Genomic DNA, 18744 nt, shown 5'->3' with positions numbered 1-18744 from the left:
AAACATGAACTAAAGCCAATGATGTTAATAATAATGACAAATGCATGTGTAAATGTTAGGATACTTTGGGGTTTATTTTGGGATAATGACCAGCTGACTGTATATTATCCCTTAAATATTTGTTACCTGCAATGCCTTTGTTTCATCAGTACAGACAAATAAGGAATTCAAGTTTAAAGTGTGTAATTTCTGCACCACCGAAAGGAATTAAAGGAATAGTTTACCTAAAAATGAAAATGTGCTGATAATTTACTCACCCTCAGGCCATCCAAGATGTATCTGAGTTTCTTTCTTCATCAAAACAGAATTTAAGACTTTTAGAATTTCATTTCAGGCCTCCTCCTCTAAACAATGCAAGTGAATGTACTCCATTTTTTGACGGTCCAAAATGCATATTTAGGGTGCATCAAAATAATCCACACGACTCCAGTGGACAAATAAAGTTCTTCTGAACACAAATGATTGATTATTTTTAGAAACAAAACAATACTTATATACTTTTTAACTACAAATGTTCATTTCCATACATCTCTGTGACGTGCGCTCATGAGAGGGATGACGTAAACTCGTTGGTAAGGTCACGCGTCACGTGGAGTCAGGAAGCGCACCATTGTTTACAAGAGGAGCGCTGTACAAAAGTTTAATGTTCTTTGCTGTAGATTTGTATTTGTATAAGTGTATTGTTCAAAATGGTTGTTTGGTGCGTGTATTACGGATGCTTCAACTTTGAAAGCATCCAGAATATTCATAATTTTGAATATGAAAAATATAAACTTTTCATTGATTGCCTATACATGATCATGAGTGATTGAAGCTCTGGCTTATCGCGCTGAACCTGGATATCAGTACACCCCTACATTCTCTCAAATATTGGAGGGTGTGCAGTGAACATTTTACCCGAGGATTTCAGCCCATCGAAAGAAACAAAGGGTCGATATCGGAGTTCATTGGCTGTGCCCGTGCTGTTTTTCCAGTGAACTCAGGTATGTGTGAAAACTTTGTCATTGTCACGGCTCCCTCGGGCTCTGCACCTCCCTCAGCGCTCCACTCCTCATCAACCGATTTCTAATTCACCGCACCTGCACTCAATTCACTCGCTCATCACTGCCTCACACCATTGGCTGATCAAACAGAAAACTCGTTGTGTTGGGCTGGACGAGTCACTCAAAACAAACAGATGAATGTCATAGTGCTACAGCGACAGTGTTGACAGATTGTACAAATGTCTTATTTATAGTTGTCTCTGCATGTTTAGTTGGAATAAGTTACACACTTTAACAAATATGCCAGAAGCTTTATGATTAAAACAGACTTTTATTTCACGGAGACATCTGATCAGTGAAACACTTGGAAGCTACAACAGAATAATACTGTGCTGAAACACTCCCCATAAATACAAAAATGTATTAATACCCTTAATGTAATAATAATAATAATAAAAAATCCTTAATCAGTATAGTAATGATGAGAGATTATAAAATAATAGAATAAGCAGATAAACTTAATCTCCCAGAATTCCCTTGTTTCTTCATCAGTCCGGGACAGTTTGTGTGTTTAAACGGCCTCATCGCTCTCAAGAGACACAGATGATGCAGAAATTAGAGAAATGACACACATGATCATCTTTCTACTCTTCAAACATTATGATGATGATTCACTCATTAAATCTTTAAACATTCATGTAACTTGTGAGTCAGGAATTTAATTTGTCCTCCAACATCCACAGTCAGGACCTGGATCATATGAACACTTGTGACCCGAGTGACCTCACTGATGAACATGAGTCTGGTGGTGTCGTAGCGCCCCCTGATGTACGGCAGGTGTATGTAACATCTGTTCTCACTGCAGACAAATGTTCGGTTGCACATCCAGCAGCACTAACAGTCGTCTGATCAGCTGTGTTTGATATGAGCGTCAGCACTGGATTGACTCTTCACACACTGGGTGTCACTCACATGTTCTGACACAGTACAGATCCTCATGCGGTGTGTGTGTGTGCGTTACCTCCTGTTTGCCGACTGCACCTGATGTCTGCTCCACCCTGACGGAGCTAAACACAACATACAGTCACAGAGATTAGAGAAACAACTGACACAAACTAGAATCTTCTGAAGAAACTGTGTGCGGTGCTGCTACCACAATGTTAAGAGTTGTTGTTTACGTGTTTGTTTTTGGAGTGTTTTTATGAGGTGAATCAAAAGAGTCCTGCACCCTCAAGTCTGACTGGAGTCTCTCCTTCAGTGTAAGTCTATGGGGTTTTTTCAGGTGATCTGTTAGTAAAGTAACCGCACACTCTCTCCTCAACAACACATGAGGAATCATTCATGTCTGTAGCAGGACCACAAACACACTGAACATTTAACACTTACTGTTAGAGGTTTGATCAGATCACTGTGAGCAATAATAATACTATTGATGCTGGACGTAATAAACAGCACTATTAACTGTAATACAGTAGCATGAGAGAGTTTATAGAAGGCATTATTATCAATATAACTGAATGTGTACTCCAAAGGCAACACAGTGTTTGATGTGAATAAACTTGATTTGACTGTTTAATGTTTTCTATCGGCCGTAAGATCAGGTGATCCAGAGATGGAGCACTTGTATTAAAATGAAAGGGAGAAACTGGAACGCCCAACGGTCAACTGATGTAGAAAGGAAGTCCCGCCTTACAGTTAAAAGACAGGAAAATAGCGTTTTTTAGTGAAATCCGAGGTAAAGAAGCACAATTTATGATAACAGTATTGTCAACTGATTTGAAATATGTTCTTTGATCGTATTCTTGACCAACCATTTTGGAGATTTTAGTGTTCCCCCATTCAAGTAGATAGAAGCTGCACTTTTATGAGTTCCAAAGATGGCTACGGAGTGACTTTGGTGATACTCACAGTGTGGATATCCGGCAGGTCGAGGGTTACTGGCACTGCTGCCAAACGACGACTGGAAGTTATGAATGGTCTCCTGTAAGATCTGCCGTTCTCTTCCCTGTCAGGAGAATATAATCAGAAAAGTATTTGTGTTGTGCAATGATAATTCTTCCATTCAAAAGCAGTCTTTTATTAGTGCAGTAAAAGTATTAGTGTCAGATTCACTCACACACAGACACACAACAGTGAGATGAATGAATGAATAACTGACTTTGCCAGCATTGAGTTCAGAGATGGCCGCCAGTATCTGCTGTCTCGGTCCATCTGTTTTTATTCCCAGTTCCTTCAAATCTCCATCCGTCAGAGTCAAAAACGCCTCCATGTCCACCTGCCATCAGAACACACACACACACACACACACACACACACACACACACACACACACACACACACACACACACAGAGCCTATAGGTCTGTATTTAGTCTCTAACGGTTTTTTTTGTGTGTGTCTAATAACATGGAATTTGCATTTCAACTGTAAATGTTGCGAGCTGAATTCAAACTTTCATTGTCCATATGGGCAGCACAGCTCCATGTGTTGGATGTGAGCTAAAAAAGCCCAAAGTGTACTTCAATGGCTTAAGTTTCATCATCAGCACAGAACGTGAGTGCTGTACGTGTGCAGCCTGATTTCTTTAACCGGCATCATCCTCTGTACACAGTCTGCGCAGGCGCCTGAAATTGTTCACACTAATCAGGTGGTCGTCAAGGTGGAAACACTCACCGCTGGGCTGTTGCTTTCACAAAGTAGAGCAAGACGACGGCGTAAATGCCGGTGAACATCAGGAGACAAAGGCGGAAACAACAACACTGGATGTGCACATCAAAAGCGTGTGTGAGCATTTGTATTACGTGAGATTATGATCACTATGAAGACATCTTTATACGGTGGCTCAATGCTGCCATGTACTTATTCATTTTTTCACTCATTTATGTGGTAAAAACGACATCTTTTCTTGTACGGTAACCATGGCAAAGTTATTTGAAAAGATTTATCTTCATTTTTTTCTTTGTTTAAGCCATAAAGAAATTCTACAATGTGGACGTAAACAATTATAAAAGCATGAGCGGTAGGCTATGACAATTCTCAAATTACAGCTCATTCTCACTCAAAAAAAATAAAATATATATATATATAAAGATTTAGGCATTTCAATTTCATAACAATCTTTAATGAAATAAAATACCAAATAAAAAGACTAAAATATTTTTTGAGTGTTTAAGTTCATTTATATTCAGCAAATGCATCAAAATGTCGATGTATAATATCTTTAACAGTTTTGAATGAAAACGTTTTATTCATCACACATTTTATTAAGTGGCAAATAAATGTGCACCATTTCAATGCCTCTGTTGCTTTATTCATATGACAAAACATTGGATTGCATATATATTTATATATTGTTTGTAATGAACGATCTCTCATAAACATGTTCGATATAGGCTACTTATCATATGCTATCAAAATAACACGATCTGCTTGATAAGTGGCCGATGAAATTCTTGTATTATTTTCTAATTGTTATTAAAATAGTATACTTTCATGATTTTACACTATCATAGCTTTTTTAAGATTAATTTGTGTTATGTATCCCGGTTTATGTCTGAATGTTTGGCAAAACTCCCGAGGGTTCAAATCTATTCATCAAATATTATTGTAATTTGATTAATTATATTACATTTAATATAAAATAAATATAATATTTTCGTACTTTTGTGAACAGTCCAAAACATGTTATGTAGTTGCCTGTAGTTTATATTAACACAGTTCAAAAACATAGGACCTGTCTAGCTTCCTTTTTGGAATATTTTCCTAAACTCCACGCTGACTTTACATCGTTACAAAATAAAACTATTTAACGTGTAGGATTCATTTATCTGAGTATCTTACACCAGTCGATCGCAACAGAACCACCGGTCGATGTTGATAACAGGTCAAAAGGGAAAGAGAATAGGGAAAAGACACAAATAACAAAAATATTAAATACTGACTCTTTTATTTCCTCACTTCTGTAGCCGTGCACTGTTTAACTGACAGGCGGCCTTTATGTGTGTGCGCTTGTGTTCTGAGAGCGCTCGTGGTAACACGGATACATGCCTAAATGGTCAAATACACGTCAACATTTTTGCCAAAAATGCCCGTCTTGGCAAGTTATTAATTTAAATACAGTCAGTAATGTCTAAAGTGAACGTGAACAATGGGACAACAAATGGATTTGTATGAAAATGTCGGACTTGAAGTATAAATAACGTCGTTAATATTAATCAAACAACATTAATAAGAAAACAAATAAACCACTCACATTTAATTGCTTTAAAAAGTATTAATGGAATATAATCAAACAGTGAAGACCTGTAGTTTGTTACATTTGACTTCAATGTTCACTTGAACACTTGATAGGCTACTGCTGTTATTTTCTTTTAAGATGTTAAAAAAAGCAGTTTTCTTTGTTGTTCTTTTGTTTTTAATTTGTTTCTATTTGTTGCTTTGTTCTTATTTGATTACAGACTGTTGACTTGTCTTGAATAATTACTTGAAACAATGCTTACATAATTAAAACATATATATATATATATATATAGGGTACAACGGGGTTAAAGGCACTCCTTAAGGAAATTTGGCTTTTTTCTGGTCAAAAACATGTATTTAATTTGATTGAATATTGATGGAGCAACATCATTTGTGTGAAAAGAAATCATTGTTTCCATTAAAATTGAGTTTTTAAAAAAGGTGGTGAGGGAGCCGTTTACCCCTCACTTTGGGATAAAAGCCCCCAGGGGGGTTAAAGTGATATGGTGTAGATACCGGGGCAATAGATATAGGGCACAATTGGTCAACTAATGCAAATCATGTTGAGACAGCAAGATGCTTTTATGCGTAACAAATGAAGATGATGCTTACTCAAAATAACTACTTCAGAAAAATCAAGCATTTCCTGTTCATTTCAAACACATTTGACATTTTATTACATCTCAAGTATTCTATAAACAAACTAATCTCTATTATGATTGGATCAGTCAATGTGAGCCCACTTTGAATATTCTTCAGAAAAACAATGTGTTTAATAGGGGCCTTTAGCCCTTTTTACCCCAAATACTATCCGTACACTTACTGGACACTTATTGAAAAATGATTTAATGACCTTGATCATCAAGTATTTTCTCTCAAAAGAAATGTGATCATTTCAGGGATTTTCATTAGATACATTCATAAAAAAGAATACAAATCAACCTTTAGACACCACACACAAAGATCTCATGAAACAGGAAAATATTCCAGTGTTTAGTGACAAACAGGTGTTTAGGAAAGTACTGTGGTAGTTTCTGATGCTATTTAGTGTTTTAGGAGAAAATCTGATCAAAGGAGCCTTTAACCCCATTTTACCCTAATATTATGTGTTGTGGTATCAAAATAGTTAGAGAATCGTCCAATTTCATTACCGACTGTGTATATATTGTGCATGGTAGCTCTTGCTATAATCATAAAGTGCGAGCACCCCTGGCCTACATGTATTATGAGAAAAGATGTCGTTCTTATGACATAATTGAGTGAAATAATAAGTATGTGGCAGCACTGAGTCACCGTATCTTTATAGGTTGAAACTCCTGAAGAGAAGCAGTGATATATCTCACAGCAGTCATTGTGCACATCGTCTGAGATCATACACACTGTCAAATGCTCGAGTGTTTGACTACACACATGCTACTGTACACGTAAAAACTGAAGTACACTTTGTGTTTAACAGCTCTGACAGACTGAAGAGATTTCAAGACAGTCATGAAGAACAAAGAACACAAACACATGTGCATACACACTAATCTCACACAAATGAATGAATGAATGCACGCACCTCCTGCTCTTCAAAGATGGGCTGATATTTCTCCAGTGAAAGTTTCCTCAAAATCCCAGACAACTCATCTGTGTATGAGAACACATAAACAGACATGAGTCTTTTCACACTTGAAACTGTTAACTGAGGGTAAACTGAATCTTGGGTTATCTTGTTCAATGTTTCACACTGGAACAGGGTTTCATAAGCCCGGGTTAAAAGCAGTGCAAACCCCCTTTCCCTGGATTAAAAAGACGATGACCCAGGGTGCAACACAGTGTGAAAACTAGGGATGCACCAACGGTATCAGTTCCGATACTGACGTTTTTAGATGGATCAGGTATCGGTCCGACACAATGGCATAGATTTGGTTTGAACACTGAGGGTGACCAAATGTGGGTATGATATACAAAACATGCATATCATATAACAACTGTTTAAACGTCTAAGTGGAGGTAGAGATCCTCCAATCTACGGCACGACACCACTTATGCGCATCCCAAACTCAGTGATGTGCTAATTTAACCAGAGTGCTTCAAAACTGTGTAAATGTAAGATTATTGTGGGTGTGCAACATGTAGCTCATGGCATTAAACAGTTTTTTTCTTCAGCATCAGTTTATTAAAGCAATCCGTGTTCTGTCAGACACCTGGACATAAAGAATCATCAACAGACTCTAAATACTGTCCACAACACCTCACAAATAAACCTGTGGACTATGAATAATAACAGGCGATTTAAAGTTCGATCATGACTAAAATGGACATTTATTGTTGAATGCGGTGAATATACACAAGCAATGCTTTAAATAATGAGGACGATTTAAGATGCAACTTTTCAAAGTTTACTCGCTGATAGCACGAAAATGCACTGCGCGCTTAAACATTACAAAAAGTGCCATCATTAATTCATCATTTTAAAATCAACACAGCTAAAAATATTAATAATAATAATACTTATTTATTAAAAATAATACTAGTTTGTTGTTGGACGACTAGTGGAGTAACCTGTCCCATTTGTAGGATATCTTTCTAGGACTTCTGTCTGCTTGTTTTACATCCGTCATCTTCAGTCAATCATTAAATGCTGCCAAACAGCCGACTTAAGTTGCTTTTTTATGGATATGAGTCTGGTAGATCGAATTCCTCTGTTATATTTTGGAGTTTGTGTTTAAACTTCAGTTTCACGTGAATTGAAAGTTCATGTTCAGTTCGTAACACCTGGTCATTAAAGCACCACGCGGCCACCGTCTGTAACCATAGCAACAGCTCTAGTACCCACACAGAGTTTCCCATTTAGGTTTACAAAATCTTATGAAAAACTCTTTTATATTATATATTTATACATTATATATAATATTTTGCCACATGTAAATAAAGTACGAACTCGAGTACCCCAACTATATGCGATAAGATCCGTTTCTGAGTAATCATTTTGAATGGGCGCTTTGTGAGTGCGCGATTCAAATGTCTCAGATCCAGGATCAGCCGAAGCCCGCCGTCTTTATTTGGGACAAGAAAATAACGGCTGTAAAAGCCTTTTTGGGCTTGACAATTTGGCACAACCTCGATCGCGTTTTTCACGAGGAGATTGTGTATTTCGGCTCGTAACACTGGTGCGTCTTTGGACGAAACTGTGGAAGACAGAACGCTGTTGAAACGGGGTGGCTGGCATGCAAATTGTATCATGTAACCATATACGATCGTTTTTTGCACCCATTCTGAAATACCCGTTAGGGCTTGCCACGCATCCGCGTAACAGGACAGAGGGCAATTTGGTTTGGTCACCGTATGATATAATGTGTCGCTCACCATAGGGAAGCGGTTGCGCATAATGTATGTGCTTTGAAGAGGAAAAGGGCTCTTTATTGACAATGTGTGAGCATCTCGTGCATTTGCAATGAGTGCTGTATCCTTTTTTGCATTCACTGCACTTTTTATTGCATTTATTTGAGTGCAAGATACAGAAACAACATTTTGAACAATACTGTGAACAACAATATTCCTTTACCGACAAACAGCAGTGGGGAGATGGGGAACAATGTTTTGTGTCTCCAATCGAGCCTTCTTTGGAGCAGACCAGGAGGGAACCGCGGGCTCTGCTTTCTGCTTCAAAGGGCTGTGCCCATCAGCCGTATCAGCGTGAGGCGGGCGCTGATATGGCTGCTTCCGTTTGAGAAACGACTTGTGTGGCCTGACTGGTGGCTCGAATGTGGCAGGTGCCAGCGCTGAGGCAGCAAGTATGGGGCTTTTAGTCGGGCGCTGGCTCGAAACAGAGCGAGGGCGAACCGGCTGTGATGTACACCGTTTGGACATAAAGTGCCTCATAGCCTGTGACTGCTGCTGAGTCACGACGTTACGCTCAGCAAACTTATTCACAGAGCCGCCAAAGAGGCCGGCTGGAGACACTGGAGCATCCAACAGAGTGGCTTTTTCCCAATCACTCATTTCTATGAGGGTCAGCCATATATGTCAATCCAGAACTGCCAGGTTGCCCATGGACTTGCCGATGGCCTGCGCAGTGACTTTGTGGCATGCAGCGCTATGTCTGAAGCGGTGCGGAGCTCTTTGAATGTCTCTGGATCGAAGCCTTGCTCATTGATTTGCTTAAGGAGCTTGGCCTGAAATAACTGGAGCACCGCCATTGCATGGAGTGCTGATCCAGTCTTGTCCTGCTGCTGAGTAAGCTTTTCCAGCCAGTGCAGTCGTTTGTCGACACGGCTTGGAAGGATGTATGGGGCGTGATTTCCACTCCCTGTTACTCGCTGGGCAGAGGTGTGCCGCTACCGCCTCCTCCACAAGGGGTAATTGGTCATAACCATATTCTTCCCCGTGATCCACATTAGAGAGGATGGTGTCACTGCGCGAGTGTGCTGAGAAGGGCGCGCGCCAGGACTTAGACAGTTCATTATGAACTTCGGGGAAGAATGGGGCAGATTTGCATAATGCGGCCGCTTGACGGCGTCCGGACTGCAGGAACCATTCATCAAGGCGAGACTGTTCAGGTTCCTCTGGGGGAGACCACTCAAGGTTAAGCTCTTCAACCACCCTTGTAAGGATGCGGAGCATCTCCCTTTCAGTGGCACGTGTACACTCCTTGCCCTCACTGGGGGGACGGGCAGCAGCATCATCCACTGACCACTCGCCTGATGCCTTGTATTTAAAATTCTAAAAGTCAATAATAATAATAATAATAATTTATTATGCAATAAAAAAACTGGTTTCTTTTCTACTGATGACTTAGACTGGAATTACTGTTAATTTTGCTGCTACATTATCCAGTATACTAGTTAATAATAAAGTGTTTCTTAATAAGCTTTACATTTATACTGAAATAATGTGTAGTTAGAGGTTTGTGTTTCTTTACATATCAAAGAGCACACCTAATTAGTTCCACACAATAATGTAAAGATGTAAAAAAAACTACACTGGTATCAGAAGAGAAAAAGTGGTATCGGTACATCCCTAGTGAAAAGCCCTATAATAATCCACAGATCTGTCTGTCTGTAGTCATGTCAGTGTGGATGAGCGTCTAACCCTCGTCTGTGATGGTTCCGCTGCTGGATCCGCCACTGCTCTTGGATCGGTGCTGTGTGGAGGCGGACGAGAGAGAGTCTGCAGCCAGAGGTTTCGGGGTGGGTGATGGAGAGGGCGTGAGGGTGGGTGACGTGCTCTTAGAGGTGGACGAGTTTCCTGACTGAGGTCTCTTCTTCACGTCCGCTTTCTGAGACACACACACACACACATTGAGGTCAAGCCCATCACTCACACACATGCACACTAATGTGCTGGTTACCTGTCTGTTGTGGGCATCGCTGTGGCTCTCAGGAAGGCTGGCATCGGGCACAGTTGGCAGTGGTGTTGGCACAGTACTGGGCGTCTCTGCAGCAGGTGTTTTACTGTCTAACAGACCTGCAGCTCTTTTCCTTTGAGCAGCAATCTGAGACAGAATGCTGTCCGCAGCACTGCCACCTACACCACACAAACATCATCTCACATGTGCGCAGTTTCATTTTCACAATAGGGTTCAACAGACAATGTTTGTCTTTTGATGAAAATGTCCTTTAAATGTAGTCAATCTTTATCATGTCCACTTTACTCGCACTAAAATGGCATGTCATTTTAGTTGATTAAAACCACTTTTTAGTTGACGATAATGTGCAAAATAAGAGAAACATTTATCAAACTTTAACCAAACTTTTACCAAATTTTGAAAAATGTATCAAATACTTAGAATTATTTCAACATGTATCAAACACAAAAAAGATGAATATATTTAATATGAAAGATTAAACAACACGAGAAAACTGTCCGAGCTCCTGAAATAAACATCTAATTAATGAAGTATTTTCTACTTTTAGAAGTGACTCTGTTGTGACGCGTTTAGACAGTGTAGGATCTTGTGTTTCGTGTGGCGTGTTTTTAAGGAAACGGTGTATTCACAACACAAGTTACACATTCTGACTCACATCTGTTTACTGTCTGTGCAGATGTTATATGATGTTTATGTTGTGGATATAGTGATAAATGTCACATATATAGGATGTGTTTGAGTGAAGTAATTAACCGTTAGTAAAGTTCATTGTTCAGGTGTTCAGCGGCGAAAAACACATCATACTGTGACTGCATTATTTATGGCAATTCTTTCTAGATTTTTCTTTCTTTTAATAAATAAACAGTTTTAGAGCTTTGATAAAGGAATCATGTCATGAGGAATGAAAGGTTCCTTGATATTTTCACAAATAAGAGGTCTTTCTACTATAAAAACATGCTGTAATATTCAGAACTCAAAACTTAATCCCCAAAGCAATAAAAGCATTTATTGAAATCAAGCTGCCAAAATGCCTCGTTCTCTACTTCCGTAACAGTGATGTCACAAAGGGTACTCATTAATTCACAACCGCCTCTAAAGCAACAACATCAACGCCTACTTTACATCATCGCACCCTTGGCCCCGCCCACAAGGGCTCAGTTCGTAAACACAGAGAGAGAGAGAGCAGGGCAAACAGTGTGGTCTAACTATTCCTAAACATCAAATGGGACCCATCTGGACAATTTTTAATTCTTTTTGTATATAAACATGGACTACACAGACATCTTTTACTGTTACCCTGAAATGTAGTTTTATAATATTGTGAGGTTGTTCATTCTCTTCCAAATAATTTTCAAATATGGCTGTATTTAAGGGGCTGCACGATGTTATTCAATCAGACAGTGGGCGTTTACGTTGTCGTTTAAAGGAGACACTGAGGCCAGAGCCGAGCATTTGAGACATTGAGCCAGAAACAGGGTGGAAAATTATAATATATTACTAAACTATGACTGCTTTGGTGAAGAAAACATTAACAGTGGACCTCAGAAGATAATAAAACTATAAAAAAAAAAAAAAAAAAAAGAGTATTTCATGACCCCTTTAATATGTTGCATTATTATTGTTTCTCATCATATTTTTTTCAACAGTATGTTTTGATTATTATCGTCATGATGCATCTTATTCTTCTCGTCTTTATTATCGTTGACAAAATGTCATCACTTGTGACTCTGGGTCAGTGAGGGTCACTGGTCATGGTGATGTTTGGTGTGTCAAAGATGAGGCAGGTGTGTGTGTGTGTGGCACCTGAGCGGTTGTGTGAGTCGGAGGCGTGGCGGTTGACTCCTCCCACACCATTAGAACCGCCTGATGAGTGGGCGGAGTTATAACTGCCAGAGTTTGAGGGGGAGGGGCCTTTAGTGATGGAGGGAAACTTGATGGACCTGCTGACAACTCGACTAATGGACGTCTACAACACACACACACACACACACAAACTCATCAGGGATCAAGAACATATCTATATACAAAAACACAATTCTTTCACTAAACAGTAGAATTATGATGAAAGTATACTGATCATAGAGTGAAATATTCATGTTAACATCTATGAATCTGTCTGTGTGTGTATATGTGTCTCACTATATCTGAGTTGGCACAGCTGCTTCTGTTGGGTCTCTGTGGCATGTGCCTGCTGCGACCGTCCTTCATCACTCCTGAGCGCTCCGAGTTCCACGGCTCAAAGTTTGACGGCGGTAAGAAGGGCGGGATCACGGCCTTCAGCTTCTCATTGGGCAAACGAGCGAGCGGAGCTCCATTCCTCAACTGACAGATGAAATATTGTTCAAGAAATTATGAAGGCACACATTTTAGAAGAAATTAAACATGAATGTACCATTGTTGTGATGAGGAAATCATCTTTTCCACTTCCTGTTCCACTCAGACCTACAAGACAAATGAGTAAAATCTTCACTGCTGCTGTTTTATAGTGACATTAAACATTTGGCACAAGTAAAAGAACAAATCTGAGACCACATTCAAAATCTGGGATTTTTTCTATTTAAACCTGAAACAAACACAACACTTTAGGATTCTGAAATATGTCAAACAAAGAAAAGTTCGGAAATATTTTGGATTCTTTCATGAAATGTAACTGAGTGTCATTGATAACGTGAACAGACGGTCAGATTGAAGCTCTTTAGAACTTTCTCAAATAAATCCTGCTGGAGAAAATGATCGTCAGGTTTTCTTCATGTGTACTGTACCAAATACTGAAACATTCTCATGTGCATTTTCTATTCATCCTTTTACTCGAATTATTATGCTGGTAATATAACTGTTAATACAAATCAAATTAGAAAAGAAAACAAAAGTATTCTGCTCTGTAATGAAGTTTGACTTTATATGTGTTTATGATTTGATTAAGGGAACTGAAGTAGTTTAAAACTCCATGATGATTACTGTATTTACCGCTGTCTTTACTCTCGCTGGTCCAAGCAGTGCAGATGTCAGCGTTTGGAGGTGTCTTGGGTTCCGCTTTAGCGCTGTCCTCTGCTTTCATAGTGGCGTCTAGAGGGACTTCCGGGTCATCAGGGAACGGAGCGAGCCGATTGGTGGAGAGTCCGTGTCTCAGCGTGTGAGTTAACTTCAGTCTGCGGAAGCGATTGGACATTCGGTTCCACCACGACTGTTGATGGAAGAAAAGACATGATGAATCAGGATAAGAACAGGCTAGAGTTACAGGTCAGAGGTCAGGTGAACAAGAGTGATTGTGACCTTCAGGCCGCCTCTATCATCAGGAGGAGGTGGTACATTTACAGACGGGCATCTCTTCACAGCTGACTTCCCTCTCTGCTGTTTATTCTTCTCTTTATCCACCAGCATACACACAGATGCCAACAGACGCACCAGCTCAGTGTCTGACACACAAACACAGAGAGGTTTTTTAAATTAACTCAAAAAGTGCACACTTCTGCTCAGATGAGATGTTCACTGAAGTTTAAAATGATCTAATATATTTCAGACAGCATGACCTGCTCACCGGGGTCATTTAGGAGCATGACGAGGTCAAAGGCCGTGTATCCGTTCTTGGCCTTCAGATTCACATCAGCTCCCTGATTCAAGAGAAACTTCACCACGTCTTTATTCCTGAACGATGACAGAACACACAGCACACCATCAACACACATTACACTGAACATTTGAGCTATATTCAGTCTCTCCAGGATTCAACCACTCTCCACATTATTTGCAGCAGCTTGAAATTTAGTATAATTTCAGCAATCTTTCTGCGTAAACCATGAAGCTGAGGTAATAGTTCACTTTTCTCCATGTTTGACAGCGTCAAAAAACAAATGCTTGAAACACTTGACGCAGTCGAGAATTCTCCAACTGCACAGCCGCCCTTCGATCATCTCAACACAGGACTGCCAACTGTCTCATATTGGCCGGGACGTCCAGTGTTTTGGCCAAAATGACTACGTCCCACTCGGGATGCCTAGTGTCCTGTATTATAGAGCCTAAACGCTCGAGGGGGATCCTATTGTGTTCACTATCAGAATCCATGTATAGACTCTGATGTAATGCATTATATCATATAATGCACATAATGCACTGTTACGCCGGAAAATGAGACACAAAAATATGGTGTTCATGTGATTAGAATTCAAAGCGCTCAATAATTACAGTTATCTCAAATAATCATGGTTAGATCAGATGATCACCATCAGGCGATGTAATGATCACAAAGGTCTAATTATTTATTCATCTGTGTTTTTTAGTTTACACTTTTATTGCAGGTATCCTATTTTAACCATATCAAAGTTTACTTGCAATGTCTGACGCAGAACATTTTTATATAAAAATTATTAATGGTCTTCCACTGAACTCGTATTAGCCATATCTCAGGTTTCAACTCATAAATGTGTTGTATTTCTGTGTATATTTTGCCAATTCACTCAAGTATTTAAAAGTTATGCACTTGCACTGTTATTGACACACATTACATGAGAATAACATCACAGCAAATGACCATTTTTGAGAAAAGTCACAGAAAATTTTGTCATTTTGGACCACAATAATCAAGAAAAAAGTGCTGTGAAATCCTGGTGGGATCATATAACACAAACACACACACCCGTGATAGGTGGCCTGCATCAGTGCGGTCCAGCCGTGAACTGAGTCCTGTTTGTTCATGTCTGCGTGTTTCTCCACCAGCAGCTGCACGACCTCCAGCTGCCCGCTGACCGCCGCCATCATCAGAGGAGACGCGCCATCTGCGTTTGACACATTCACCTGCGACAAGTCCTCCTCCACCATCTCCTTCACCAGCTGAGCGTTACCTACAACATACACACACCATAACACACCGGGAGTGTCCGTTTTTATTCATTCATGCAGTGGAATCACAGTGATTTGTAAACTCACCTAATTTCAACGCGTGAAAAATATCCGGCCGTTTCTTCTCATCATCTGTTGAGTGTTACAGACAGAGTGAAGAAAACAGACATGAACAATACAATTAATGATATAACACAACTCTCAAACATCTGTCCATGCAGCTCAAACTGCAGTGACCCTCCAGAATTCTGCAAATGCAAACTGATCTGATCCAGCTGAACTGCATAAAAGAACATGAAATGACTCGTGTGTGTTTCTCTTTGGTTCCGACATCTGCACTGCACTCAATGAGAAGAGTTCTGCTGCAAGAAATCTCTTCTCATTTAGATTTGTACATTTATTAATTTGGCGAGACACTTTTATTCAAAGAAACTGGGGATCAAACCCATGACCGTAGTGTTGCGAGCACCGTTCTCTACAGGAAGCTTCATGTCGCTGTGAACAATTCTACTGAGAGTGACACTATTCAAAAGCACTTCCGAGGTAAATAACATCTGGACCGTAGAGAAAGCTGGTGAATTTCACACTCCTGTCCTATAAAGACATTTTTAGCAGTGAGAAACACTAAATAATGGTCAACGAAACTAAAGGTTGGGGTGTAAAACACACCTGCTCATTTTTATCAGCTCAGAGGAATCTCGTTTTTGTTCTTTTCTGAAAAGTTCTTAAAAGGACGATTTCGTTCTGCAGTGTGTTGATTTACCTGGCTGTGGCCTAACGGTAGTGATGGAGTCAAGATAGTTCTTCACATCTTTGTGTTGCAGCTGAAGCGCCACCTCAAACGCCGTCTTCCCCAGGACATTGAGATGATCGGGATCTGCTCCTCGCTCCACCAGCTGCTGCGTCACATTCACTCTCCCGCCGGCGGCCGCCAGCATCAGCGCGCTCCAGCCCGTCGTCTTCTGACAGAAGTTCACATCGGCGCCCCATTCCAGCAGCAGTCTAACCACGGCCTCATGTCCGTGCTGTGCAGCGGCCAGCAGAGACGTGATCTCCAGAAACTTCTTCCCGTTGTCGCCGTGGATGGTGTTATTGTTGGTGCTGGCGTTTCCCTCGGCCGTGGCGAGGTGATCAAAGTCGTCCACGAAGGCGCCGTTCTCCAGGAGGAGTTTGATCATATGACTGTGACCGCCACGAGCGGCCATGGTGAGGACGCTGGCGCCCATACGGTTCCTGCCATTGATCTCAGCGCCGTTCTCCAGCAGGATATGAGCCACGTTCAGATGACCGAACCTGCAGAAAAACATGAGGAATCCGGTTTAACAATTTCAAATCAGGTTCTCGATTCACAGTGACACCTAAAGTTTTGCAAACATGTTATTTTGTTAGAAACACATGAAAAATCTGTATGCATTCTTCATTTGGAGTTTGGAAGCCTTTTTGTCTTATGACATCACAGACATTACAATATGAAGTATCAGAAATTAAAGTGAGTGGATGTTGATGAATCACTGATGTGAACTTAGAAACACACAAATCATGTAAACAGTTCAATACAAGATATTGAAAAGAACTATGTGGCTCAGTGGTTAAGGCTCTGGGTCACTGATCAGAAGGTTGGGGGTTCTGTGGGTTCAAGCCCCAGCACTGCCAAGATGCCACTGTTGGGCCCTTGAGCAAGGCCCTTGACCCTATCTGCTCCAGGGGTGCTGTATCATGGCTGACCCTGCTGACCCCAGCTTAGCCGGGATATGTGAAAAAAAGAATTTAACTGTATATGTATAACATGTGATAAAAGAATTAATTATATATACACATGTGCAAATCTAATACAATCTGTTATGTACAGAGTTACTCAAGTTATTAGAGGAACTCTTATTGAAGGTCTAAATGTAAATAAATAACTTTTAGGCAGTCAGCTCAAAGTGAAAATGCTTCAGTTCCACAGAATCTAAACCATGTAACTCAAGTTCTGTGATGTGAATATAGAAGTTGTTCTTGAGTAAATATAATGTAAATATCTAGTACCTGCTCGCCTGCATGAGTGGAGTCCATCCGTAATGGTTCCGTCGGTCCACTGAAGCGCCTTTTCTCAGTAAGAACCGAACCAGCTGCTCGTGTCCACCGGCCGCCGCGAACATGAGCGCCGTGTTTCCCTCCTCATCCGTCCCGTCCACATGAGCGAACCCGCCCGGATCCTCCAGAACCCGCCGGGCGCTCTCCAGATCCCCCTCATCACACACCCGGAACCACAGCAGAGGATTCACCGGGCCCAGACTCATCCCGAACCCTTCAGAGACTCAAACACTCACAACCACAAACACAAAACCGGAGCAGCGGATTCACTGGACACAAACTCATCGTGAACCGATTACAAACTCATCCAGAACACACGGAACCACCGACCCGGACAGTCCAGAGTCACAACAGCGGGTTTATGAACTCAAACTCACCCCGAACTCTGAAGAACTTCTGCTTTAACACGACACACACACACACACACTGAGCGCGGATATAATGTAACACACTCACTGAATCTGATACAGTAAATGATACACTGTTGGTGATCAATGATACATACAGTATGTTTGTGATCAAAGTTCTTCAGCCGCTCAGACTGCTGATTTATGTGAGAAGAGCAGTGCGCATGCGCACATCCACGTCAAGAAGAAATATTTGACACACACAGAGAGAGAGAGAGAGAGAGAGAGAGAGAGAGAGATGTCTGAAGAACAAGTTTGATTAACTGCTGTTAATAAAGTATTTTATTTCATGCTCTTATTTTTTTCTAACCTACATAAAATGACGAACATTTAGTATTTCAGACTACTCTCTGTGGCCCATACAGGGCTGTTTATATTTACAGTTACAGAAGTTTGTGTTTTTGTGTTCATTGAGTCTCTTGAATTGAATTATGATTTTGTGATATTGAATTGAATTTGAAATGAACTTTATTGACATGCACACACACACACACACACACACACCACTCTAAATAAGAGTAGTGAATAATAATACCATTTAAAACAGTTATCACAGTTAAAACTGTAACAAATCACAAAAAGTGTTATCTGTTCATATCACATTAAAAAAGACACACGAGCAGAACAAATATCATGTGTGTCAAAACCATCCGCCGAATGATTAAAAACGAATAACCTAAAGAAAATAAGCAGTGGTGATGAACTGAAGCTCAGATATCAGCAGTGAAGAAGGTGATGATGATGATAGAGAGAATAATCAACACAACACACATTACAGGTTCATTTTCTGTGTGCAAATAATGTCTGCTGATGAATGATGAATGATTAAATTAAAGCTGACAGTTTGTACT

The 18744-nt window shown here is 40.3% G+C and overlaps 1 protein-coding gene across 3 annotated transcripts; it reads right to left on the bottom strand.

The window, feature by feature from the left end:
• Nucleotides 1–1307: 1307 nt before the first annotated feature.
• On the bottom strand, nucleotides 1308–18063 carry LOC127434125 (ankyrin repeat and SAM domain-containing protein 6-like). Of its 3 annotated transcripts, XM_051686626.1 has the most exons (16): nucleotides 17439–18060; nucleotides 16174–16703; nucleotides 15498–15542; nucleotides 15208–15412; nucleotides 14113–14219; nucleotides 13848–13990; nucleotides 13542–13758; nucleotides 12967–13016; nucleotides 12714–12896; nucleotides 12378–12540; nucleotides 10557–10732; nucleotides 10298–10484; nucleotides 6783–6850; nucleotides 3142–3258; nucleotides 2892–2988; nucleotides 1308–2050 (listed from the first exon to the last, which is right to left on the bottom strand). In XM_051686626.1, exons 1-16 carry the CDS (start codon nucleotides 17690–17692, stop codon nucleotides 2001–2003), a joined length of 2592 nt encoding a protein of 863 aa, XP_051542586.1. In that variant the 5' UTR covers nucleotides 17693–18060; the 3' UTR covers nucleotides 1308–2000. The 3 variants fall into 3 exon arrangements, with proteins under 3 accessions (XP_051542586.1, XP_051542585.1, XP_051542588.1); XM_051686625.1 differs by having other exon boundaries at nucleotides 10298–10732; XM_051686628.1 differs by lacking the exons at nucleotides 1308–2050; nucleotides 2892–2988; nucleotides 10298–10484 and having other exon boundaries at nucleotides 17439–18063.
• Between the last annotated feature and the right edge of the window lie 681 nt (nucleotides 18064–18744).

Source organism: Myxocyprinus asiaticus, chromosome 44 (genome assembly GCF_019703515.2).
Source record: "Myxocyprinus asiaticus isolate MX2 ecotype Aquarium Trade chromosome 44, UBuf_Myxa_2, whole genome shotgun sequence".
Taxonomy (NCBI): domain Eukaryota; kingdom Metazoa; phylum Chordata; class Actinopteri; order Cypriniformes; family Catostomidae; genus Myxocyprinus; species Myxocyprinus asiaticus.
Note: the sequence above shows the minus strand (reverse complement) of the source record. Positions and strands in the feature narration are given on the sequence as shown.